The sequence below is a fragment of the Anolis sagrei genome, chromosome 6 (assembly GCF_037176765.1).
Source record: "Anolis sagrei isolate rAnoSag1 chromosome 6, rAnoSag1.mat, whole genome shotgun sequence".
NCBI classification, from domain to species: Eukaryota; Metazoa; Chordata; class Lepidosauria; order Squamata; family Dactyloidae; genus Anolis; species Anolis sagrei.
In genome coordinates this window covers 77,762,150-77,787,722 of record NC_090026.1, presented here as the reverse complement: position 1 = coordinate 77,787,722, position 25,573 = coordinate 77,762,150, and the positions used below count along the sequence as shown (strand labels likewise).

The following is a 25,573-nucleotide window of genomic DNA, read 5'->3' as shown; positions in this document are numbered from 1 at the left end:
TCGCAAAAGCTTCTGTCCACCTCCTTCCCGTTTTCAAAACATTCCAGCCTCGGAGAAGAAGCAGAGCAGAAGAAGAAAAGAAAGCACAGTGTTTAGGGAGGAGAAGATGAGGGAGAAATATGTTGCAAGCAATGGCCTCCAGGTTCCGCTGCCCGGCTTGACCCCATTATAAGCCGAGGGTGACTGTTTCAGCCCATAAAAAGGTCTGAAAAACTCAGCTTATCTTTGAGTATATACAGTACTTAAATTAAGACACTTTAGTTTCCATTAAGAAACTTGGATATAAAAACCAACGTTTTATTTTCTGTACATGATTGCCAGAGAAATGTACAGCATGGCTTATATTCACCCAGTTTATATGACTTCTCTATTTTATCTCCATCTCTCTTTTGCCCCATGGCATCTTTGCTCAAGTGGGACAGTAAAATTGTATGGCGTCCATTTCTAATGAGAAAGTATGCATGATCCTAATATGTCAAATTTATTTCCATTTCATGGAAAGTGATAATGGAGATACCTGTCCTTCGATCTATGCAAATAAACAAATGTGTAGCATAGGAATATGGACTGGTACTGCTAACTTCTGGAATCTGCTCAGTCAGCATGTTCCTCAAAGTAGGAGCTCTTTTCATGTAAATATGTTTCTAAAGCTATGCCTGTACTTCCATATCTGTACCTCACCAAGTCTGATAAAAAAAAAAATTTTTTTGATAAATTTCATCTGGCAAAGTTAAATAGGCAGTTTCAGAAATGTCTCTGTCTCCTACTCCTGAATGAGGAAGTTGACGAGAGCAGTTCGAGGAGATAAGAAGAACTTTGTAATTGTACGTCCCTGAAGATATTCAGTGCCTAGCTCACTTTGAACAACCAATTCACGGACTGCTTCTGCATCTCGGGCTACATGCTGAGGCACCCCAACTTTACCACAGGGCTTGTTGTTAATCTGGAAAGAAAAAGACAAAGATGATAGCCAAAAGAGACATCTAAAAATGGACGCTTTCTCTTGATTCCCACTCCATTTTCCCAATACATACTCCTACAAAATAGAACAATATGCTTACATTTATCCAGATATAGTATATTCAGTGCATTAAGACATTTATTTTTTTATTATGTTGACAGGTTCCTCTCCGACACTCTGGGCTGATTCTGAGTGCTTATGAAGGAGTGCTTATGATCTGGCATCTTTGACCAATCTCTCAATAGGGATTGCTGCTAATGCTTATTTTAGATTCCCTTTCTCCAATGTTTTTTCTTGCCTGATAGTCCAGAAAACACCAGGAAGTTGGCTCCAGCCATTTACATTTTCTATATTAAATTAGAATTGTTGCAAGTAATTAGAATGGAAGTGAGACCTGGTGCTACTCAGAGAATTGCAGTTTGTTTGTCTCCAGGAAAGTCATTCCAGACGACAGAGGTTACCAAAGGGCACTTATCCAAAGTCTCTCTCAAAACTATAGATACTACAGGGCGAGGCAGCATAACTTCCTTTTTTAAAATGCGCGCTATTCAGTCGGTTGAAAACGTAGCGGACCGCTAGTGGTCTCGTTCGAGAGGCGGGATTATAAAGTTTTGTCCTGACACAGTTCAGTCGCCATCATGCGTTGGAACCGTGAGGAGCATGCTTTTGCCGTTGAGGCCTACTTTTCAAGCAGATTTGGAGTGGCTGGCCCGCTCTCCAGATTTGGCCCCTTGTGATTTTTTTTCTATGGGTTTTTTTTAAAAATCCCGTGTTTATGTGAACCGTCCAAGGACCCTACAAGATTTGAAGACCAACATCCAGGAAGAAATTGCCAACATAATGCCTGCTATGCTGGCAAGAGTCATGACAAACGCCAGAAATCGGTTTACTCAGTGTATGGAGAACGGAGAATGGGGGGGGGGGGGGGGGCTCACCTACCTAATTTGATCTTCAAAACTACATAAAACAAACCTTTAGGTATGTGCCTACATTATTAAAAAAATTCTGATTCATACAATGGGTTTTATTAAGTTTTGAAAAAAGGAAGTTATGCTGCCTCACTCCGTATTTGGTGACTGGAACTAGGAGTAGGTTTTAATTTCCAAAGATGTCTTGAGTTACAGAAAAGGGCTCAACAACATTCTTGTGCAGGGGAACACAATCTCTTGACCTGGATCCACATATGACTACAGAATTCGATGTTGATAAAAAAAGCCTTTAGTCAAAAGGCAGGATAAACACAGCTATAATAAATAACTGAAAATAAATAGTCCATCATGAAATAGTTGTGAAAATGTTTCCAGAATGTCTGGACTTCTTTAACATTCCATCTCTCAATTAGAGTCAGTTAAGTTAATCTATGCCCAGATAACCTGAATCTCCATAGACGTTCAATTCCAGATGCTCACATGTACTGTAGCTGACACAACCCTACAATAATGTCTGGCCCAGCCCACAAATCAGATGCATTTGTTATTATGTTTCCAGTACAAAGCCCAAATGTGCAGTGACCTCTTTCATGTTGTGTCCTGTTGGAACTTCAGGCTGAATGTGGACAGCTATAGATCCAGCAGCAAATAGAAATACTGGAGTACATTGTGCCAATTTAGATAGGGCTACAATTGTCCAAGAAAGCAACATGTCATTAGGCTGACTTATTGCGACAAATGTCAGGCTGTGGCTTAGAATACTAATTCAAGTGGAACTGTCTGAAAACAAAATTTGGAATAAATATATTTTGCATACTTCATGTGCCTTGATATGATTGTATTTTGCACTTACTTCTCTGCCCACACCAGTGATAGCAATGAGGTGGAATGTGAGTGGGCCTAATGCAGGAGAATAAAGGTCAGTGGATTAACATGTTATAGAAGGGGTCTTGATTTCGGGATGCGATTTTCAACAGTAGCTCTGTGTTTATGTATTTGTTCTGGTTTAATAGAGTTGCAAGTCAAATATACATTCATGTATAATAAAGGTTGATATGTATCTATAAATTATATGAGATTTCTATGCAGATACAGGCAAAATTCAGAGACCTGGGGCCCAATTTCCTAGCAGTGGATGCCACAGTGATGCTAGTTTTTTTAAAAAAGGGAGGGAGGAACTGGAAGTGGCTGAATATCTGTTTTGGTCTTCTGATTTTTAAAAATTAAAATGAGTACAGTTTGTCCTGGAGAGTTTAAAGAGTGACTATTTAGAAAAAAAATAGCATAGGAAGGGCCTAGAAGGAGCCTAAGAATCACAAAGATGACTTGGAGGACAATGACAACATATAGTTTTACTGGACACAGTATTCTCTTCTGATTTAGTCTTTCCATCAGGAGCGTAGCCGACAACAAGGATGAATTTATCAGGTCTTTGGGCAGAATTAACCTCCTTCATATGACTTCTTCGTAAGTTTCTCCAGAGTAAACAAAGTTATTTTAGGATTACTGTTGCTACTGCTCCATAGCTCAGGGTGGGAACAGGGCAGTTCTGCACCACACATATTGGTCCTCTAGTAGGTGAGAATAGTAATAGGAAATTCAGTAATATTGAAATATGTCTTAGTTACCACAATTAAAGTAGGAGTACACGATCTTACCAGAACAGACACTTGTACTACATCTGGCTGCCGAAGGTATTCTGGATCCACAGTAGGCCAAGGCTGTTGCAGTACTTCCATGTCCCAGTGGTGATGACTACAAAGTTTGTTCGGAACATTAGATAAACCTGAAACACACCAATGACTTATTGTCTTTTGTTGAAATAAACATTTGTTTTATTGTTTGGTTATTCAGTTGTAGCCCTTGGCCCTACCTTTGCCTGTTTGTTTTTCCAAAGAATAGATGACACACTGGAAACCGAAAATGCACTAGATTATGTAACTAGATTGTAGATCACAGGTGAAGAGTTTAAGGGGAACAAATTTGGTGATCAAAGTGAAGCAACAGCCAAAGAAAGAAAATGAAGAGAAAGGGGCCTTAAGAGATTTTTTAAAGTAGGGCAGGCAAAGCGAGTTTCATTGTCAATGTTATTTCAAGCTGCAATCTCAAAATATGTTTAGATTGAACATCCCAAACACGCTTCTCATAGTCCTGCCATCTATTTTTTTAAGTTGTTTTGAATCTCAGCATTGGGAAAACTGTGAGGGAAGGGTATAAATTAAATAATACAGTATAGCAAAATTAATTTACTAGATGAAGATCTCTTCCAATTGAACATACATAGGACTGAATTGGAATAGACTGATATTAAAAAACATAATTGAGAACAACGATCATGATCTGATCCAATGTGTCTCTTACTAGAATGATTATTCATTATTGCATGAGGGCCAAAGCCATGGAACAATATGGGCGGCTTAAAGTCTGAAAATTACAGAAAAGCTAGTAACATAACATAACATAATATAATACAAGCCCCCCCCCCCCCCGGTGGTGCAGCAGGTTAAATCACTGAGCTGCTGAACTTGCTGACCAAAAGGTTGGCAGTTCGAATCCGGGGAGTGGAGTGAGTTCCTGCTGTTAGGTCCAATTTCTGCCAACCTAGCAGTTTAAAAACAAGCAAATGTGAGTAGATCAACAGAAAGGTAACGGCGCTCCATGCAGTCATGCTGGCCACGTCCTTGGAGATGTCTATGGACAACGTCAGCTCTTTGGCTTAGAAATGGAGATGAGCACCACCCCCCAGAGTTGGACACGACTAGACTGAATGTCAAGGGGAAACCTTTACCTTTAACTAATAACATAACACTTCTATAAGTTATTGATACTTGTCTTGCATTATCCTGAATTAAGAGTTTTCATGATGAAATGTGGATCAACAGACCTTATGTAAAATATTTCAAAGTATAATTGAGGAAAGTAACAACACTGGGGAATAGTGATGCATTTCCTTGCGAGGCTCTTTCCCTTAGGATTTTTCCATTGGTAAATAAAACCAGTCCTTTCCTATGATCACATATTGGGTGGGAAAGCAAAATTAAACAATTTCAGACTGCTCCTTATTTTCCTGCTTAACTGAAACTTTTCATACTGTTGTCACTAAAACCCCCGACTTTTCTGAAAAACTAAAATCTGTGACATACTATTCACATGACTCATGAAAACAACTAAACTCATGTGGAAGACTACTATCAGTGAAGTGGGAATTATGTAACCTTAGGCATGTTACTGAACTGCAAACCCCATGATCTGGAGGGCTGCCTGATCCCCACCCTGATCTACAGTTATAATACAAGAGAAAAAGTGGCACAGAGGGTAGAGGAATAAAAGAAATGAAGCCTAAGTACCTGTCACTATAATGAAATAATGATCTTTCCCTCTCACTATCTCTCTCTCTATCATCTCCCAGTTCAACCTGTCCCACAATATCTCTATAACAAATATTTGTTAGATATGGGCATCTAATATTCTCAGACAACTAGGCAAAGTTGTATTTGAAGAAGAACAGGCTAACAACAAATACATTTTCTGTGTATTTAGCTTGTTTACTTTTCTTATCCCAGTTCACATTGATAATTCAAAATATAAGTCACCATTTCTTTCAGGACAAAGGTAAAACTTTAGTAACCTGTAACATTCAAAACTTTTGAACAGTTAGGCTAGAATACTATTCACACTTATTTGTTAAGTCTCACCAAATTACTTGCTCCACAGTAGATATAGGTTGTATAAGTTTATCTACTGCTTCTTAAACTGTGGGTCGCGACCCCAAATGGGACCCCCTTAACTCAATACTGGGGTTACAAAAAACTGGCCACAGCAAAAGGTTTCTGAACATCACCCATTTACATGATGTTGCTAACAGATTGTGCAGTCTTTACAATGGACTGTGAAGAAAATGTTTCTGCTGTACTTCATAAAAAGGAAAATCTGCTTCTTTAGCAAGCTTCCCAATTATCAGCAAACGGCTGATTTTTATAACTATTTATTATAACTATAAACCTGGAAGTCATGTAAACATTCCTTGGCCAGAAAGGGAAAAAAGGTTTAAGAAGTTCTGATCTAAACAATTAAAAACAGCTGCCTTACAAAGTAGGAATATTCTACTTGCCAATTATGTCAAGCATGTGCACTACAAATATTTTTCAAGCATCTATTTGTACTCTTCCTTTTGTTTACATTCTGCGGTCAAAGCAAATATTGGGGGCCTCAGTTTGTACTGGTTAGATGAGGCCCCTCCTACTGCCACTGTGATCAAAGGGTATCTTTGCCTAACATATTTCATACAAAGGCTGCTGTCTATTAAGATATGTGTGATATATCTTTAAAAATAAATAGCCCGAACATGTAAATTAAAATGTCAGTGATGGGCATTTTTTTTAAAAAAAGCCACCAGGACAGATTAAATTAATTCTCTAAACACTATGTAAAAATCATGCAGATGGAACTTGTCTAACAGTCATTCCTTCTGACACTTTTTAAAAACAAGGATGATCACTAAACAGCACAAAAGCACTTGCTGTGTCAAAGGAGGATAAGACATCCAGCAGTGTATGTACAGGTCCGGGCAATTACATAAAGCTAATTTTCATGCAATGACAGCTGCATTCCCCTTGCTAATCACATGTTAAAACAGAGTAGTAACACATATGGGATATAGAGACAGAACATGAATGACACTTTTCATGCAGTGCTTCCATGCCATCCACATTTTGGAGGACTATGTAAACCGGCTAGAGGTGTGGTTCTCAAGCTATCTGATGTGGGACTTGAGAAATTATTATTTTTCAAATTTTAGAGACTGGCACTAAATTTGTGCCCAATGGAATACAAGTGTTTCTTTCTTTCCTAGAATCTTGGCATGGGCAAGATTCACTGGCTCAAAGACTGATAAACTTGTCCAGACACCACCACTTTGAGTAACACTGAGCTACAGGACCTGATTGGCAGAGTCCAAAAGGGGACCTTGAATGAGAGAAGAGGACACCCTATACCTCTGACCTTTTGTGCAAAAGCTTTTGCTTTGTGGGATGATCCTCTGCAGGAAATGAAACTTTCTGCATCAAACAACCTTATGTCCTTGTCTACAGAAGAAAAGATTTTATTTCACAAAATAATAAAAAGTTCTTAGATGTGGTGTCTGAATGTTGCTCAAATACAAGGTTTCAGGAAGGAAATACACTTCCTCATCCTGTTCGCATATCCAAATTGCCAAGCTATCAGTCTAATGAACTCAGGCCAGAAGTAAAAGGGTTGACAAACTTTTTAGAATTCAGAGACACAGAGAGCAGCTCACAGATTGAAAATAATGCAGGTCAGTGGACCATTTCCTATTTTAAAATATAGGTAGCCAGGGATTATGTATATTTCAAAATGCAAAACATGAACATGTGGAAAACTGCACCCAGTGTTTACTGGTCAACATGGATTTCATTCTTAAAGAGAGGAATCAAACCAGGTACTGTGAGAGGGAAATCATGAATACATCAGTACAACTAAATTAGTACAGTAGATGACTTAACCTACCACTGCTTCCAAAAAAATTGTTAGTATGTGTGCATCTGTACATGCCTTCAAACTGCATGCTGACATAGGGTAACCAAATTAATTTCATTGGATTTTCTTAGGCAATGAAAGCTCAGAGGTGGTTTACTATTGCCTTCCCCTGAAATGTGGTTGACAGCACCCATTTGGACTACAATATTCATACAGAGAGTATCTGCCCATTATTTAGGCCTGGCCATCACTGATAAGATTTAAGGTAAAAGCTATGTCCAACACCCTTTAAGTGTCATAGCAGAAAGGGGATGAGACGCTCTTTAGGGCTCAATTATGGACAAGTCCAGGTCACTTATCTTTCTGGACTACTATTCAAAAAATCCCCAGCCAACATGCTCATTGGTCTTGTTGCAGTCCAAACAATTATTTCCAACCTTTGCAAAAGTCAAGCAGCTAAAATTGGCTTACAACAGATTCCTTATTTTCCTATTTCCTCTCAAAGCAAAGAAAAGAGTAAGATACAAATAAATAATAATACTAACCATCAAGATATAATTCATTTTACAGTGATATGGGATAAATTAAAGATGAGCTCTAGAGGGAGGTCAGGACCTACTGGTCAATCTGTGCATAAGTTGCAGAAGATCATCAACAATTTCTAATTTTGCAGAAAGACTCCCTAGGCCAACTCTAAGTAATACTGCTGAAATGAAAAAATGCTTGTGGTAACAAAAAGGTGGATTCTTGTATGGAATGTCCGCAAGGACAATTCAGTTCTGATCTTTAAACTGCGCTAAGGTTTCATTACTTCCAAATATGTGTTTTTGAGCTGATCTGCAACTATTAGATGAGAGGGCGTAGTAAAACAAGGTAGTTCCTACACACTTGAAAGGCATATAACTTTTGAAATAAATATGCAGAATACTTAAGGTCCGAGTATACATTCCCCTGGCCTCTGCCCTATTGAGGTGCTGCACATTGGGCCAATGTAATTAATTATGCAGTAAACAGTTGCCAACCACAAAATACTATTAAGACAGAAAAACCATTCATCTTGAGGGCAGTTTTAAAAATTTCATGTGAGACTGGATACAAGCCAAGAAATGCTTTCCTGTTTGCCATATCTTTCAGCCAACAGATTTTTTTTAATGCAGTTATAAGAACTTTCCATTAGGAAAAAAACCCTTAGACAGTTAGACACAAGTTATCCATCAGTTTGTGTAAAAATACACAAAATATTGCCATTCAAAGGCACAAATTGCTCTGATGCCTAGGACAGAAGATGATAGAAGTCTTCAACAACAACCAAGAAAGTTATTTAATCTCCACCCTATCAGATGGAAGATTTCAGGACCTCAGGGCTACACTGTGCTGCAGAATTCACAGAAATTAAACTTATAGGCTAGCATCCTCTCACTGAAATACACTAAGATCATAATGGCTGTCAGTAGACATCCATTATTGTTGTTGTTGTTGTTATTATTATTATTATTATTTTGCATCTGGTTATGGGAACACAGCTAGACATTTCTTTGATTTCTCCCTCTCCTCACCAGTAACTGAATGGCTGTGGAGGGTGGGAGAGGCATTTAACATATCAAAGCAGTGAGTTTTATGAAGGTTTGAGTTCTGCCTTTGGAACTTGCATGCTATGAACCAGCCTTCGCAGGTATTTCATGACATTATTAAGGGTTTAAGCAAGATTCAGGCACCTGAGGTGCTAAGAGAAAAAAAAAACTGAGAAAAAAACAATTATCCAAGCAAAGTTATTGCATTTGCCACTACTCGTTTTTATCTTACGAATGCACAATATAATGTACAAGCAGTTCCCGAGTTACAAACATCTGACTGACAAATGACTCATAGTTAAGAACGAGAGAAGGGCAACAGGAAGTTAGAGAAATCAATCTCTTGGAAGAGAAATTCACTCCTGAAAGAGTTAGCATGGGGAAAAGATGTTTCCACTGAAGCTTTATCACCAATCCTTGTTTCCACAACAAGCCAATTTTTTTTCAAAATCCAATTATCACAGGGATAGAAAGCAAAGTGAAATCTTCTGAACTGGGGCACAGATTGCAAAACGAACTCCAGAGGGGTGTTAACCCTTCCCTATGCTACCCAAAACTATATATTTTGGCTGGAGTTACACTTAAAAAATGAACCTGTTCCAATTTACATACAAATTCAACAGAAAAACCAATCTGCAGAACCTATTTTGTTCATAACTTGGGGACTGCCTGTATTGGGACAAGAAATATTTCAGACCCTTGTTGCAGAAAAACTGGTGTGGTTATCTGAACAAAAACCAATCCTTCACCGAAACTGGGAGGGTGGCAAGTGCATGTTCTCTCATTCCTATTTAGTAAGGACAGTGTGGAGGGGATATTGATGTTGTGCGAAGCAAAGATGTAAAGACCTAGTGCAGACAATGCACCATTGTGCAGCAGTCACAAACAACTTTTGGGAGTGCCCAGGGCTAAAGAAACCAACAAAACAGCAACCAAAATCTTTGAACTTTTTTTCACAGAAAGTGTCTTTGTGAAATAAATATTATATTATTATCATCGATTATCAAGATTTGCTATTTGGACTTTAGACCATCTGTGATTTGGCGTCAATAGTAAAATCTAACAATCAGTGAGGTATAAACGGGTGCCATATTCCAAGCAGTGTCACTTTTTGCAATTGCACTATTATGAACCTATCTCTACTGATATCATTCCGTTTGGAATTGCTCCCAGAGCATCTATCATTGCTGGAACCACAGTTTTTTTTCCCAGAGGTGTGAAATCTCTATTTGTATGTCATATATTTTATCATCTTTTCCTTTCCTTTTTCTTCAATTCTGTTGTCATTTGGTGAAGCCACATCTATAATCCATGCTTTATTTTTCTGAATCACTGTTTTGTCTGCCGCATTATGTTCTAACTGTTTGTCAGTCTGAACCCTAAAGTCCCATGGGATTTTTTTGACAGCAGCAAAATGGACAGCAGCAGAAAACACATTACCAATGGAATGCTATTACAAAGCAAATCTATCAGTCTGAGGTCACCAAAGCAAATGTACACAGTTTGGAAAGAAATGTTCCCAGGCTCTAATGTAACAGAGCGATGATTACGAGACCGACGACAACAACTATTACTAGTAGTAATAGTTCTTTCTATTATTATATTGATTTATGTCCTGCCTTTCTCCTCATTCCAATACTTGGACTCAAAAAAGCTTACAACTTATTAAAAGCTATACAGAAAAAAATTAAAGGTTATTTAAAATGATAAAACAATCTATCAAGTTAAATATCCAGGCATGACATATATTCAAGGGCATTGAATGAGGGGGAACCACATGCAAGTGAAAATATGGAAGCCCCTTGGATTCAGAGATGAAAACATACATTCTTTGCCTACTGTTCCTGACAAAGGCATATCATGGGCATGAAATCTTGAAGGATACTATGGTCTCCCATCTCAAGATGCTACTATCTCAAAACAGTGATAAGTCTGAAAAGATTTTGTGTATTTGAGGTTCAATAAAGGGGAAATCAAAGGACTCACAAAGATTTACTTACTGTTAAACTGACTAAGGTCATGTGGACTTTGAGCAGCTTCAAATGGATATGAACACAGATGAATGGATGGTTGAATTCAAAAGTACATGCCTATTCTAGCAGTAAATACCAAATAAAGCAGGAAAATTGGGCATAAAAGTGTGGTGAAATAGAACATTTATCTGGGCAGGCAGCTTGGTACACTGGAGGGAGCCCAGCTTGAGTATAGTATGGTGACTGGACCATACTTCTACACAAAACTAAGCATGGTGGGAAATCAAAAGGTCTGCAAACTAAAGACCTGACACATGCTGGTACCATTCATGCCATATACCACAATTCTCACTGTTTCTTCTGCTGTACTTGAGGCAGTGGGTTAAAAAAAAAATCAGCAGACCAGTATGAAACTAGAGTTACAATGGCATGGCTTTCACCTGAGTGATAATCTACAGTCTTGTGAAAAGAGCTCCCCCAGATGGCATAAATTTTAATGTTCTACAAAAATATGGAGAAGGAACAGTTTTCCAGAACATGAACAATGCTTTCCTTCCAAAAATGGTTAGGTAATCCAGCTCCATGTACTTAATGTTCTTAATTCCAACTCTTTAATTTGATGTTCTTAATTTGAACTCTGGTGATCTTCCAGACCATATGGTGTTTGCATAAAAATCATACTAGAATCATGCCTGAAGGAGCAAACTATAAAAAGCAGCAGTTGAATAAATTACAGACCTTCCGTCCATGATTGACTAGCTAGTTAAAACTAATTTGGCTACATCTTTAACAGTGGACCATCCTGTTTCTTCTTCATAATAAAAGTATTGGCCAAATACCAATTTCAAGTCCTCTATCCAAGATCGTTGGTCAAAACAGCTACTTTTATTTTTGCAACTGAAAATGAATTACTTTTTTCACCATTGTTTTTCTTTTCTTTCTCCTTTCTTTTTGATTTATTTAGATTTCATTATTGAATACATATTTTAGTTACTGCTTTGAATCTGTGAGCAATGTTTGAATTAATACGACAAACCAGAACACACAGCTGTGTTAAAATAAGTAAGCAGTGAAAAATGAAGAGTCACTGATATCACTCTGATTGAAGACACTAAGCACATAAATGGTAACAATTACAGATGTTGATCATGAAGCTGCAATTATTGCGAATCTGCTTCCTACCCTAGGTGGAAATTATGAGGACTTTCATATATTATTGGACAGCAGCTTTCAGGAGACCTTGTCAGTATAACCAAGATGAGGAATCCTGGAAGTTGCGGTCCAAAAACCACCTGGAGAGCTAAATGATACTTACGTGTTTCATGTCATCAGTTGAATGTGCTCAGTTCTGATCGAAACATCTACAAAATATTTCTGTTAATATAGTTCTCTATAGTAGAAACAATAAATAAAACTCTAGCAATTACCTTTCCAAATCTCAGAACTGATGTGCGGTGCCATTGGGGCAAGCATAACACAGAGTGTAGCGAGGCCATCCTCATATTCTGCACTATGGAGAATAACTCTTTCTGACGCTTGCTACAAAGGAAGAAAAAAGAATAAAGGATTGTTAAATATATAGCATGGTAAAATGGTGAGTGCTGGGTTAGGACTCTTGGAGACTGGGATTCAGAAACCCATTGATTGACCTTGAGCAAGACTTACTCTATCAGCCTATCTTGAAGACAATGGCCAACCTCTCCTGAATAAATAAGGTCAAGAATACACTAGGACAGAGTCAGCATGAGCTGGAGTTGACCTCAAAGCATATAACCATATTAAAAGATGGCCATGTCTGTGAGAAAAAACATGGGGCTAAAAAAAAGTACAAAACTCGCACTGCTTATAAAGGATGTAGTGCAGGGGACCTTACTTAAACACTCAGCAAGCCCTTGAGACTCGAGTCAGTTTTTGGGATTCTGAACAGAATCCCAAGAATGTGCATGATGATCATTTTATTGGATTAGGGCCTGAAAAGCATACTGCAAATTCAAACTTACTGTTGCAATACTAATTGAAGTCATAAGTCCTTTTGCAAATGCGAGAGATAAGACAGACAAGATGGATAACCCTGGCGTGCATTCCTCCCCTCCCCTCTTGCCACAGCGAGCCAGCTTGGTTGCTGTGCAAAGAGGTAAGGATCCTGGCGGTAAGGCATGGGGCTGAAAGCCCTTCTTTCAGCCCCATGCCTTCCCGCCAAGACCCTCACTCAAGTATATGCCGAGAAGTGTTTTTTCAGCCTAAAGAAAGGCTGAAAAACTAAGCTTATACTAAAATGTACGAGGGGTATTTTTTAAATAAGTTCAGTTTTGTTGTAGACACTAGTAGTTCGTGTGCATACCGCAACGAGCGTGTGCGTCGTGTACCGGCATGCTTCGGGAACAACTGTGCTCAGTTTCCGCTCTGTAGCTAACCTGTACGGTTCTGATCTGTGCTTTAAAAATGTTTAAGACTATCAACTCACCCTCCACATGTGAGGTTCGCTCAGTGATACGGTTTTTGTCAGCAAGGAACCTGCCTGCTGCAGAAATTCATCAACACATTTGTGAAGTGTACGGTGATACTGTTATGAGTGAAAGCAAAGTGCGTAAGTGGGTACGACAATTCAAAGATGGCCGTGACAACGTCCATGATGAGGACTGCTCCAGTCGCCCTTCTTTGATTACAGACAATTTGATTTGATCACACACTCAAATCTTTGGTTTTTGTGGTCCTCTGTTAGGAGTTTCGGGACCCAACGGGAGCACAATTTCCTAAACTTTAGGTGTTCAGAAACAATGTTGTAAAGCACTGATCTCGACACGTCAGGAAATTCATTTGAGAGACCTGTTATTGTGAAGCGCCTGTTCTCAGGAATCCTCGCTTCAACTGAAGCCACCAAATCGTCTGTAATCAAAGAAGGGCGACCGAAGCAGTCCTCATCATGGACGTTGTCACGGCCATCTTTGAATTGTCGTACCCACTTACGCACTTTGCTTTCACTCATAACAGTATCACCGTACTCTTCACAAATCTGTCGATGAATTTCTGCAGCAGGCAGGTTCCTTGCTGACAAAAACTGTATCACTGAGCAAAACTCACATGCGGCGGGTGAGTTGATAGTCTTAAACATTTTTAAAGCACAGAACAGAACCGTACAGGTTAGCTACAGAGCGGAAACTGAGCACAGTTGTTCCCGAGGCATGCCGGTACACGACGTATGCGTTCGTTGCGGTATGCGCGCGAACTACTAGTGCCTACAACAAAACGGACCTTACTTAAAAAAATACCCCTCGTATACGGTAATTTTAATGTGTTAACAAAAGGGCAGATTCTTTGGCCACTCAAAAATAAAACAAACACTATTCAATCTGATGTCTGTAAAACTCCTGTTGCTGAATTTTACACAATTAAAATTAAAATGTAAACTTGGAAAACGTAATGTTCCCAAAATGTTAACTCAAGAGAAGGCATGGAGGTAGCGGGCAATAAAAAGAAACCAGATACACATTTACTGCACCTATATCTTCTCTCATGAGAAGCAAAGTTTCATTTGCAGGTTAAGAGCTTTGCCAGAAACCAAACCAATGTACTCTGCTCCCATTTGAAAAACATCTAAAAATGAGTCACTGGCAGCACTCATCACGTAACATCTATTAGCAGTGATTCCCTCTGCAATTGTTAATAGGAAAAATATTTTTAAAGTGAACTAAGAACAAATTTCATTTTTTAATGAAGTGAAACTCCTTCAGTTTGTTCTAATTTTAGTTTGCATACTTCCTGTTTTCAGATAGGAATAAAAATGTATATTCTGAAATGCTGGTGTACATTCGTTTTACCATACTCCCAGTATACACTTAGGTTTTATTCTATACCAAAACAGTTTGCTAAGGATGTGAGCAACAGTCCTGCAAGTTAAAACGTTGCCATGACATTGTCCCTAAAGGCACCTGTATATTCTACATATTCTTTCAACATATATAAGCCACAATAATAATAATAATGATGATGATGATGATGATGATGATGGTACAAATTTTATTTAGTAACTGCCTTGAAACATTTAAATTAATGCTTAATTGTATTCAACAGGCAAACAAAAAAAGAAGTCAAAAATTAGGTCACTATCTGCCTTTTTAACATAATACATCCTAATAATTATCTTTACAATGTCAAAAGAGGTGATTTATATTTAACATTATATTTTATTGGTATAGTAATCAAAACAAGAATAATTTCAATTGTGCAAAGATGGATATCAGATTCTCAAATCAATGATAATTGTAACTGAGTACAATTATTTCACACACAAAAAAAGGAAATTCTAAATCTTTGCAGAAGTTACAGCACTTTCCATGATAAATACACTTTCCTGCTGGCTTTGATCTAGTGTGTGCATGCATACAACTTTAAAAAGTTTTACCAAACGTATACTTACTGACAACATATTACTGAGACCCATCAGTCGAGAAATTGCAGCATTAAACAAATAATCTTCCAAGAAGTACTCTGTCACCTAAGCACACAAAAACAACATTTTTTGTTTGTTAAATCACAGAGTTATCCATCTTTGCTATAGAATTAAATAGTTTAAACAGGACCTAATTTCTTCTGCTTTTATTTCTGTTTTAGTAAACCAAGAACTAGAAAACAGTCTAAGAAGGGAATAAAATAAAAATAAATAGTTGAACAAGGTCATGAAACTATTCAACTAAAATAAATATTTAGAAGAAAGGGCCAAATGAGGCTCCAGAGAGGGGAAGTAGAAGCTCAACAAGATGTGGAGGACCCTGCTTGTGCTGGTCTCCAGGATTGTTGAATTTTAACATCTTAATAGTTTTCTTTTCACAGACAATGACAGAGAATGAACCTGGGATGTTCTTCATGTTTGTGTTCTAACATTATGGCTCATTCCTTGACAGAGAAATGGAAGAATTATTGCATTACATTCCTATGTAGACTGAATGTCTACAATTAACTTTGGCCAGCTTCCAAAGAAAGGCCCCCTTTCAGAGCTTATCGTTTTCTTGTAAGGTAGCCATGATTTATGTTAATCAAGCACCCTTAGCTTTGGAGCAAGATAGAAGCCATCAGCATCTAGACTTGTTTTAGAAATTGCTCAATGTTTCTTTATAACTTCTTTCAGCTTTGAAGAAGAAATGGAAATGGCTTATGGTCATCGGAACAGAACAGAGATATCACTTGCAAAGCAACACATTTCATGATACAGGCAACTACTCTTAACTTCCTTGAATCTGGTGCTCTCCAGATGTGTTGGGTCTACAACTCTCTCTACTTCCAGATATTGTGGCCACATCTGGAGGGAACCAAGTAAAGGACAACTGCTTAGCCTTTGCCTTATTAGACGTTTCACAGATGGGGATCACCATTTTAGGCTCTGAAGGAGAGCTGGCCAACTGATAATACATGCCTCCAGCTTCTTTTTGTGCTGATAATGATGATGATGATGATGATGATAACAGCAACAACAACAACTTTATTCTGACATCTTGCCACCATCCCCCGAAGGGTCTTGGCATGGCTAACATGGGGACCAAGCCCAGTATAAACAAGGAATTCAAAGTTACATAATTCAAAACATAGAAATAAATAATATAATTAAAACAATTAGAACCAGAAAAGTAAAAACATCTTAAAACATATCAATCAACATTAACATAAACAACAGCTTCAAGAAGCTCGTCTGACTATCAGTATTTAATACCAATTTTAAAAAGAACTAGCTGTGCCCTGTCATGCGTTTCTGTGGCCTATAGTAAATGTAGAGTTTGATATCTGGACTATTATGATAGAGTGGTAACTACCTATTCCTCCCCCCTTTTCCTCCCCCTTTCTCTCCTTTCTTCCTTCTCTACTTCTTTCTTTCTTTCCTTCTTTCACTACTTGGTTTCATCCTTCTCTCTTTCCTTCATTCCCTCCCCCTTTCTTCCCTCCCTGTTTGCTTCCTTCTTTCACTTTTTATTTCCTTTTATTTCACCACCATCATAACAATAACAATAATGCAATGCATTGCCTCCGGGACCTGACACCTCTCCCATTCCCCCAGGGTCTAATAGGAATAATAGCATAATAATAATAATAATAGAAATAACAACCTTTACCCGCCATGCGTTACTGTGGCCAACTTTCCCTCTTTCTCTCCTTCTTTCCCTCCTTCCTTCCTTCCCTCCCATCTTTCCTTCTCCTCTTCCTTCTCTATCTCTTTCCTTCCTTCCCCCTTTTTCTTTCTCTTCTGGTCTCTTTTCTTCCTTCTCTCTTTCCTTCTTTCCTTCCCTCCCTTTTTCTCTACATCTTCGCCCTTCCTTCCCTCCCTTTTTCCTTCATTCATTCCCTTTTTTCTTTCCTTCTCTCCTTCCTTCCTTCCCCCTTTTTCTTTCCCTCCCTCTGTCTCTCATTTCTTCCTTCTCTACCTCTTTCCTTCCTTCCCCCTTTTTCTTTCTTTTCTGCTGTCTCTCTTTTCTTTCCTTCCATCTTTCCTTTTCTTTCCTTTTCTTCTTCCTTCTTTCTCTAACTTTCCTTCCTTCCCCCTTTTTCTTTACCTCCCTTTCTCTTTCTTCCTTCTTTCCTTCCTTCCTGTCTTTCCTGGATTTTGACAGGGCGGGAAGGGGCGGGGTGGGGTTTGGAGGTGGCGTGAAGTAAAAGGAGGTAAGATTGGGGCAGGGGAGTGATGGAGAGTGGGGTTGTGTATGTGTGTGCGGCGGCGGGGGGAGTGATGGAGCGTGGGGTTGCGTGTGTGTGTGCGGTGGCAGGGGGAGTGGGGTTGCGTGTGTGTGTGTGCGGCAGCGGGGGGAGTGATGGAGCGTGGGGTTGCATGTGTGTGTGCGGTGGCGGGGGGAGTGATGGAGCGTGGGGATGCGTGTGTGTGTGCGGCGGCGGGGGGAGTGGGGTTGCGTGTGTGTGTGTGGTGGAGTGATGGAGCGTGGGGTTGCGTGTGTGTGTGCGGCGGCGGGGGGAGTGGGGTTGCGTGTGTGTGTGCAGCGACGGGGGGAGTGATGGAGCGTGGGGTTGCATGTGTGTGTGCGGTGGCGGGGGGAGTGATGGAGCGTGGGGATGCGTGTGTGTGTGCGGCGGTGGGGGGAGTGGGGTTGCGTGTGTGTGTGCGGTGGCGGGGGGAGTGGGGTTGCGTGTGTGTGTGCGGCGGCGGGGGGAGTGATGGAGCGTGGGGTTGCGTGTGTGTGTGTGGCGGCGGGGGGAGTGATGGAGCGTGGGGTTGCGTGTGTGTGTGCGGCGGCGCGGGGGAGTGATGGAGCGTGGGGTTGTGTGTGTGCGTGCGGCAGGGTGTGTGTGTATGCGGAAAGTGGTGCGGCGGGGCTTGGAGTGGGCATGGCTTCCGCAGAGGGAACGTTGGCTGGAAGGCTGTGTGCGCGCCCAGGGAACTTGCGGCTGGGCGCCAATGCGCATGCTCAGTTGTTTTGCCGTATTGTGAGTGTGTTGTTGTGTTGTTTTTCATTTTGTGTAGATATGTTTGTACCTTGTTGGTTGTGTTATGGGCATGGGAATTTTGGTTGTTTTGTTGGGTTTTTTTGAGTTTTGTTGTTTTGCCGTTTTGTGAGTGTGTTGTTGTGTTGTTTTTCATTTTGAGTAGATATGTTTGTACCTTGTGGGTTGTGTTATCGGCATGGGAATTTTGTTTAAGTTTCATTGGTTTTTTTTAGTTTTGTTGTTTTGCCGTTTTGTGAGTGTGTTGTTGTGTTGTTTTTCATTTTGAGTAGATATGTTTGTACCTTGTGGGTTGTGTTATCGGCATGGGAATTTTGGTTACGTTTCGTTGGGGTTTTTTGAGTTTTGTTGTTTTGCCATTTTGTGAGTGTGTTGTTGTGTTGTTTTTCATTTTGAGTAGATATGTTTGTACCTTGTGGGTTGTGTTATGGGCATGGGAATTTTGGTTAAGTTTCGTTGGGGGGTTGTGGAGTTTTGCTATCCCGTTGAACCAACCTAACAGATTTATATATATAGATTGTTCTTGGAAGCCTCCAGAAAATACAACCCTCTCTAAATAAGAGTGTGTCCCCCCATGACTGCTTTTACCAAAAATATATTTTTCAGGAAACCAGAAGTGGACTTTCAGTTGGTTTCAGGTTCACTTTTAGTTAAATGTTTCCCAGAACTACAAAATTTTCCCTGCCAAAATGGAATCACATTTACTTTTTCCAGCTTTTGAAAACAGGAAATTTTAAGTAGGGTTCAATGGTGAATATTCTGCTCAAAGTGATAATGACCAGAAAATCACTACATGTCACAGTGACTTCATCATTTAAAAAATAGTCAGAATTTTGTTCTAACCTGTGAAACAGTATGATTCTTTAGCTTCCAGATACGTTTGGCTTCATTTTTTTCTTTCTGATTCAGCAGTTGAGGACTGGGCAGCGTTCCAGAATTCCTGGCTTCAATAAGTTTCGTTGCTAAGTGCCAGAGGCGAGATTGCCATCTTTGCACCCCAGGGATTGCATCAGCTGAGTGAAAAATTGCAGGCGAGAGAGAGGATTTCATTAGCACGAGTTGAAATAACATTGTCTGAGGAGAAACACTTGACTAGAAGTACTGCCCTCTGTAATGAGTCAGTATTTAACAATGTTGAACCTAAAAATATTTAAATATAAATCTTTTTAAACTGAGTTAAACAGTTCTCTTGGTTTCATGATGCAGCAGCCACACGCAGTATTCGTAAAAATATTCAAGCTGAAGGGCTACTGACATAAACTCTTTAGTAAAGATGTCCCTTCTAAATTTGAAGCAAAGTGACGACAAAAACAAGTACTCCATTGTAACGAAGGTCAGAGAAAGATATGTCTTCAAGTGGTACAACTCGGGAAAAGAAGATAAAACACAGTACTTGAAAACACTTCAAAATGAATTAACACAAGTTCAAACTATCCCTGACTACACTATGTAACACTTTTTTGCTCCTGGGTTAAAAATGTCATTTCCTAATTGGTTCTATTATAAAAATATAGAAAAAGCTTATCCAACTGCAAAAACTTTGTTTTTGATGGACATCCAAAGGGAACTCAGAGTAAAAAAAGTGTTACCAAGTGGGATAATAATAATAATAATAATAATAATAGGCTCCAAATGAGTTGAGGGAGAACAACAAAACTGCCCCTGCCCATTTTGTCTCATTTCTACTTATGAGAACAGAGTCTAGAGGTGCACAGAACAAAGCACACAGTCTAGGGTACGAAGAGACACTTACATTTCTCTATTAATGTCTCTTCAAGGGCTGATAAGAACACCTAGAAAACTAATGCAGTCCTATCTATCCATCATGTGTAGATTTCCATGTTGTTGGAACTTTACATATAATTTTGTATATGAGAGGGAACATGAAATTGGCATCTTTGATTCAAGTATGAAAAATCATAACTAAGAAAAAGTCCACCTTAGAATCAATCAAACAAGACAAACAGGCCAAATTGCCAGGGACACACCCAAAGAGAAGACACTTTCACATTCTTTTTCTACAGATGGCATTGACAGGGTGCTAAATTAAAAGAAGTCACTAGCAAGTGCAACTCTTTGCGCGGCATTTGGCTTTTGAGTTTTGAACACTTCTACAAGCAACACGAAACTCTGCCAGCTATGCTGACACTGCTGATTCCCAGTCTGCCATTTAAACTGGCAAGTACAATTCAGCTTTGCCCGCATGCTTTGTGAGCACAAAGCTCACTGGATCATCTCTGTGACACGGAAAACAAACTGTCTCTGAAAGTCTCGTTAGTGAAAGTCTTCTGTCTGTGTTTCCCACAGCATCTATATTTAAAATAAAATCACATTTAAAAGCAAACATTTTCTCCATTGCTTTTAAGCTCTGCCAAACCCCAATTTACTGTGGAACAAAGCAAAGTCAATCATAAAACAATGTTCTGAAGACTAAAAATAAAGATATGTGGTTAGGTACCCAAACTATTCATAAATAAATATAATAAATATATATATGAAATAATAAATCAATTAATATTTTATGGAGTTTAAAGCAACTGCTCTGTTTCTTATCAAAGTTAAAAGCTCTGAGAGATGGAAGAGTATTTCAACTGGTCTAAATTATCTAAGTCCCTGAGTTGTTATTCTGCCTGCAGGAGGAAAAGAAATACGATTATAATTCTTAAAACCCTCCTACCAGATATATTCTACCTTGTTCATGCCCAGTGTTATTTTTTAAATTTTAAATTATTACATTTGGCCTGACCATAGGTTTTTAAATCTTTGTGTGTTACTGTTAAATGTGATTTATATTAATTTTTATTGCATTGCATTGTTTTGTTTATTGCTTTTCTGTTGTACTGATGTGTTATTGGGCTTGGCCTCATGTAAGCTGCTCCGAGTCCCTTGGGGAGATGGTGGCGGGGTATAAATAAAGAAGTATTATTATTATTATTATTATTATTATTATTATTATTATTATTATCCAGATAACCGGACTTGCATTTTTCTTCAGGGGAAAATGTAGACCAAGGAAATTCCAGAAAAAGATTACTTCACAGTTCCGAAGACAGCAAGGTCTAGAAAACTGGATGCAAATACGGTGTGTTTCTATTATGGTTCCTGAACAACAGAAGAACTGGAGTGTTGGTATCAGAAGGAAGCCTTACTTTTCACATCCCATAAAATGTCTTGCTCCGGAGGTGCAGCAAATAGGATGTAGAGTCGGACTGTGTCAATTCCATATTGCTGGACCATTTCTTCAGGCTCTATGCCATTGTGTTTGGATTTACTCATTTTTTCCCACATCATCTGCAGATTTTCTTTGGTTTTAATATGAACAGGTTCAGGACCTAAACATATACAGGAAGAAAACAATATCTTCATAGATTTAATCCACTCTATGCAGTTATTTTAAAACACATGAGAGTAGGAATCTTTTTGAAGTAAAATTCAATTACCAAGCATCAGAAAAGTTGTTCAGTTAATGAACAATGGTTGTCCCAACTTCACTTACCAGTAAGGTCAACTTCTCCTCTCTTCAAATATTTGCCAGTTGTTGTTAGCCTGAATGTCCGATTCTTGATTAGGCCTTGAACTAAGAGCTTGTGAAAAGGCTCTCTAAGGACAGAGAAAGAATTATGTTGAAATTAACAGCCAAAATGTGTGTTAAGCATATTGTAATCCTGTACATTTTGATAGAAGAACATCAAGATAAATACTCCAGAGTTGCAATCAGGAGACCTGGCATTTCGAATACAGTTCTTTCCCAGAAGCAGCTTCACCTTATGTTTAGCTTTCTTTGGCCCCAACTGCAGCAACTAAACAACTAATGTCCATAAAAGCATGCAAAAGAAAGCCATCAGTGCTCCATGGTATGCATAATCACCATCCGTGCCTCAAAGCAGTTCCATGATTACCTATGAAATCATTTGCACAGCAAAACCACTTTCTCCAATATTGGTTGAAACTGCATTATATAGTCAGTGTACATGGAACCACTATGTGGTGTAGGAATGGGAAATTTTGCATGGATTTTCTTTACAAAACATAGGTGGTAAACTGTGGCACTCCTCATATGCTGGACTTCCAACTTCCAGCTGTCTTAGCTAGCATAGTGAAGAGCAAGAGGTGATGGCAAGCGTAATCCAACCATATTGAGAAGGCTGCAAGGAGGGCTGCCACTCTTAGTGCAGCATGCTCCAAAAAAGAATTTCTGACTCAACAGGGTAGTTCAGGTGAGGAGCTATTCCTTATATGAACCTAACTGAAGATGGGGGCTTCTCCAGCTCTGAAATGCTCTCCCTCAAAAGGCTATTCTAGCACAAAACCATACTTTACCGATGTCAATCAAGACTTTTTTTTATTGACCTATGCCTTTTAAATTGCCTGCTCCAGGGCTGCATTTTAACTGGAATTACTGGGCCTGCTATAATCTAATTATAAAAATAGATGTCTGAAATATTTGAAGAATCAACAGATCATCTGTTTCTGTGCCCAGTTGCTGCATCTTCACCCCATTCTTTCAAAAACACTATTATTAGCTAAACACAAAAAGGGGACTGTTTCACCCAACATGGAAGCAACTGATACCTATTCTTGTTAGTCTAGCTATTGTGGATAGTAGGTTCCGTTTTTTTTATTGAAGTAGACATACATTTGCAAGTGTTTGTTGCATACAGTGCTATACTTTCTATCTATTAATGTTCCATAATCTTATATCTGATAATATATTTCCTTTAAGGGGTCACAATCTACTATCTAAATAATACATACAAAAATATCATAGATTCTTAATTTACATCCACTTCCTCCTTGTCTACAATCTTATAGGATCCTCTATATACATATTTAATTTTACATTAAGATGTTGAATCATTATTGCCTTTCATTAACAAAGTTATCTAATAGTTCTCCTCTTAATAATACAGTTATTTTGTCCATTTTTTAAAATTGTGTCAGGAGCGACTTGAGAAACTGCAAGTCGCTTCTGGTATGAGAGAATTGGCCGTCTGCAAGGACGTTGCCCAGGGGACGCCCAGATGATTTGATGTTTTTATCATCCTTGTGGGAGGCTTCTCTCATGTCTCTGCATGAGGAGCTGGAGCTGATAGTGGGAGCTCATCCGCCTCTCCCCAGATTTGAACCTGCGACCTGTCGGTCTTCAATCCTGCCAGCACAGGGGTTTAAACCGGGGGCTCCATTATTATTATTATTATTATTATTATTATTATTATTATTATTATTTTGTCCATTATCAGCATCTGTAATATATATATATTCCCATTCTTCTAAAGGAAGTATCTCTGGGGTTTTCCAATATCTAGCATATACTATTCAAGCTGCCACTGTTGTGTAAAACAAAAAAAAATCCAAATTTTCTTTCTAATTCTTAATCAGGCATATTCAAAAGGTACATTTGAGGTGTCATTTTGAAATTTGTGTTTAAAATTTTTTCGAGACATACATGGATCTGTTTCCAGTAATTTTTTACTTTTCTGCAAGTCCACCATGTGTGGAAGAGCAATTATACATCTTAGCTAGTCTCTCTGGAGAGAGATACCATCATATCTCTCTCCAAAGAGAGAGAGAGATACGATGGTATATATATATATCTCTCTCTCTGTTTTAAGGTTGGAAAAATTATTTTTCTGTACCAATGTTCCTAGAACCTCTCAGTCAGGATGTCTGTGGCCACACTGGGGATCCTGGGGACTGTAGTGCAATCACTTTTCCATTAATTGGAGAGAGGGGTGGGCAGATTCAATGGCTGCAAGGAAGGAGAGAACTGAAGACTAAAATCCAGACAATATGAGAATGAATCCTGATCCTGCACACCCACATCATCCCAGTGGATCAGGGACACCAGCAGACTATAGGTGTTGACAGGCTCCTGCAGTAGAACCCAGGAGTTTTTTCAGACAGAACTCTCCCAAATGAAGACAGCACACTGCAGAATATAGAAAGTGATATAATGGTCTGGTTCCATTCTGAATTCAGGAGAATTCAAAACAATCTTAACAAATTAGAGAGATGGGCCAAATTAACAAAATGAAGTTCAACAAAGACAAATGCAAGATACTTCAGTTAGGCAGAAAAAAATGAAATGCAAAGATACAGAATGGGGAAAATCTGGCTTGAGAGCAGTACGTATGAAAAAGGTCTTGGAGTCCTCGTGGACAACAAGTTAAACATGAGCCAACAATGTGATGCGCCGGCATAAAAGCCAATGGGATTTTGGCCTGCATCAATAAGAGTATAGTGTCTAGATCCAGGGAAGTCCTGCTACCCATCTATTCTGCCCTGGTCAGACCACACCTGGAATAATATATCTTACATTTTATCTACCCATAGAGTAGTTGATAGAATGTAAGATAATATCAGGTTACAGGCCTCCCGCTGCTGTGCTAGTTTTCTATATTCAATGGAATGCAATGACATATGTATGTTCTGAATTAGAATAGTTTAAGAAAGTAAGGACTTAGTTATACCATTAAGTCAGATATGCTAAGAATAACTGAGAAGAAAACAGACTGGGTAACCAATCTGTCAGAACTGCTTTGATTGTATTTTGCTGCATGGCAGGAGGCTGGACTGGATGGCTCTTGTGGTCTTGTACAACTTTTATTATTCTAACTCTTGGTGACAGCAGTCCACTCTCTAAGGGCTCCCCAATGATACTGAGAAGAATAGTTATTACTTAAAATATCTCAGGGTACAAATATAACTGGGAGAAATTCTGAACCTCATTAAGCCCTACTATTCTCAGACAATGATGATATCAGTGACAGTCCTTTGCTCTGATAATTTTTTAAAAAGATAATCCTTTCAGTCATATTAAAAATAAAGACATAATAATAATATAATTAATTTTATCCCACTTTTCTCCCATGGGTGGGACTCAAAGCGGCAGTGGGACACAAAGCAGCGACATAAAATGAGTTGAAAATTTCTAGTGTTTGAGTTCTTTTTACCTCAAATGCCTTTGGGAACAACAATAAGAGAAAGAAATGGGGAGACTCCTAAGCCACAGTGCTGGTACACCTCATTCCAAGATGCAATCATTTCACTTCTGCTTGAATGTCCAGAGAAAAGTGGGAGTTTCACTGCAACTGCGAGAATGGTTTGAGATCACTTACAGCTCCAGCAAGCCTAATGAAACAGAAGTCATGCTACCCCTCTATTCTGCCCTGGTCAGACCACACCTGGAATATTGTGTTCAGT

The 25,573-nt window shown here is 38.9% G+C and overlaps 1 protein-coding gene across 2 annotated transcripts in view; it reads right to left on the bottom strand.

Annotated features, from left to right (window-relative positions):
• Positions 1-276: 276 nt before the first annotated feature.
• LARS2 (leucyl-tRNA synthetase 2, mitochondrial) overlaps positions 277-25,573 on the bottom strand; it is an 84,526-nt gene continuing 59,229 nt past the window's right edge. For both annotated transcript variants that reach the window (XM_060781782.2, XM_067470206.1), the window contains exons 15-21: positions 21,867-21,970; positions 21,520-21,702; positions 19,214-19,383; positions 15,348-15,425; positions 12,358-12,469; positions 3,549-3,676; positions 277-943 (exon numbers count right to left, since the gene is read on the bottom strand). In XM_060781782.2, the coding sequence (XP_060637765.2) occupies positions 764-943; positions 3,549-3,676; positions 12,358-12,469; positions 15,348-15,425; positions 19,214-19,383; positions 21,520-21,702; positions 21,867-21,970 (955 nt within the window). In that variant the 3' untranslated portion in view covers positions 277-763. The remainder of the gene's footprint in view (positions 944-3,548; positions 3,677-12,357; positions 12,470-15,347; positions 15,426-19,213; positions 19,384-21,519; positions 21,703-21,866; positions 21,971-25,573) is intronic.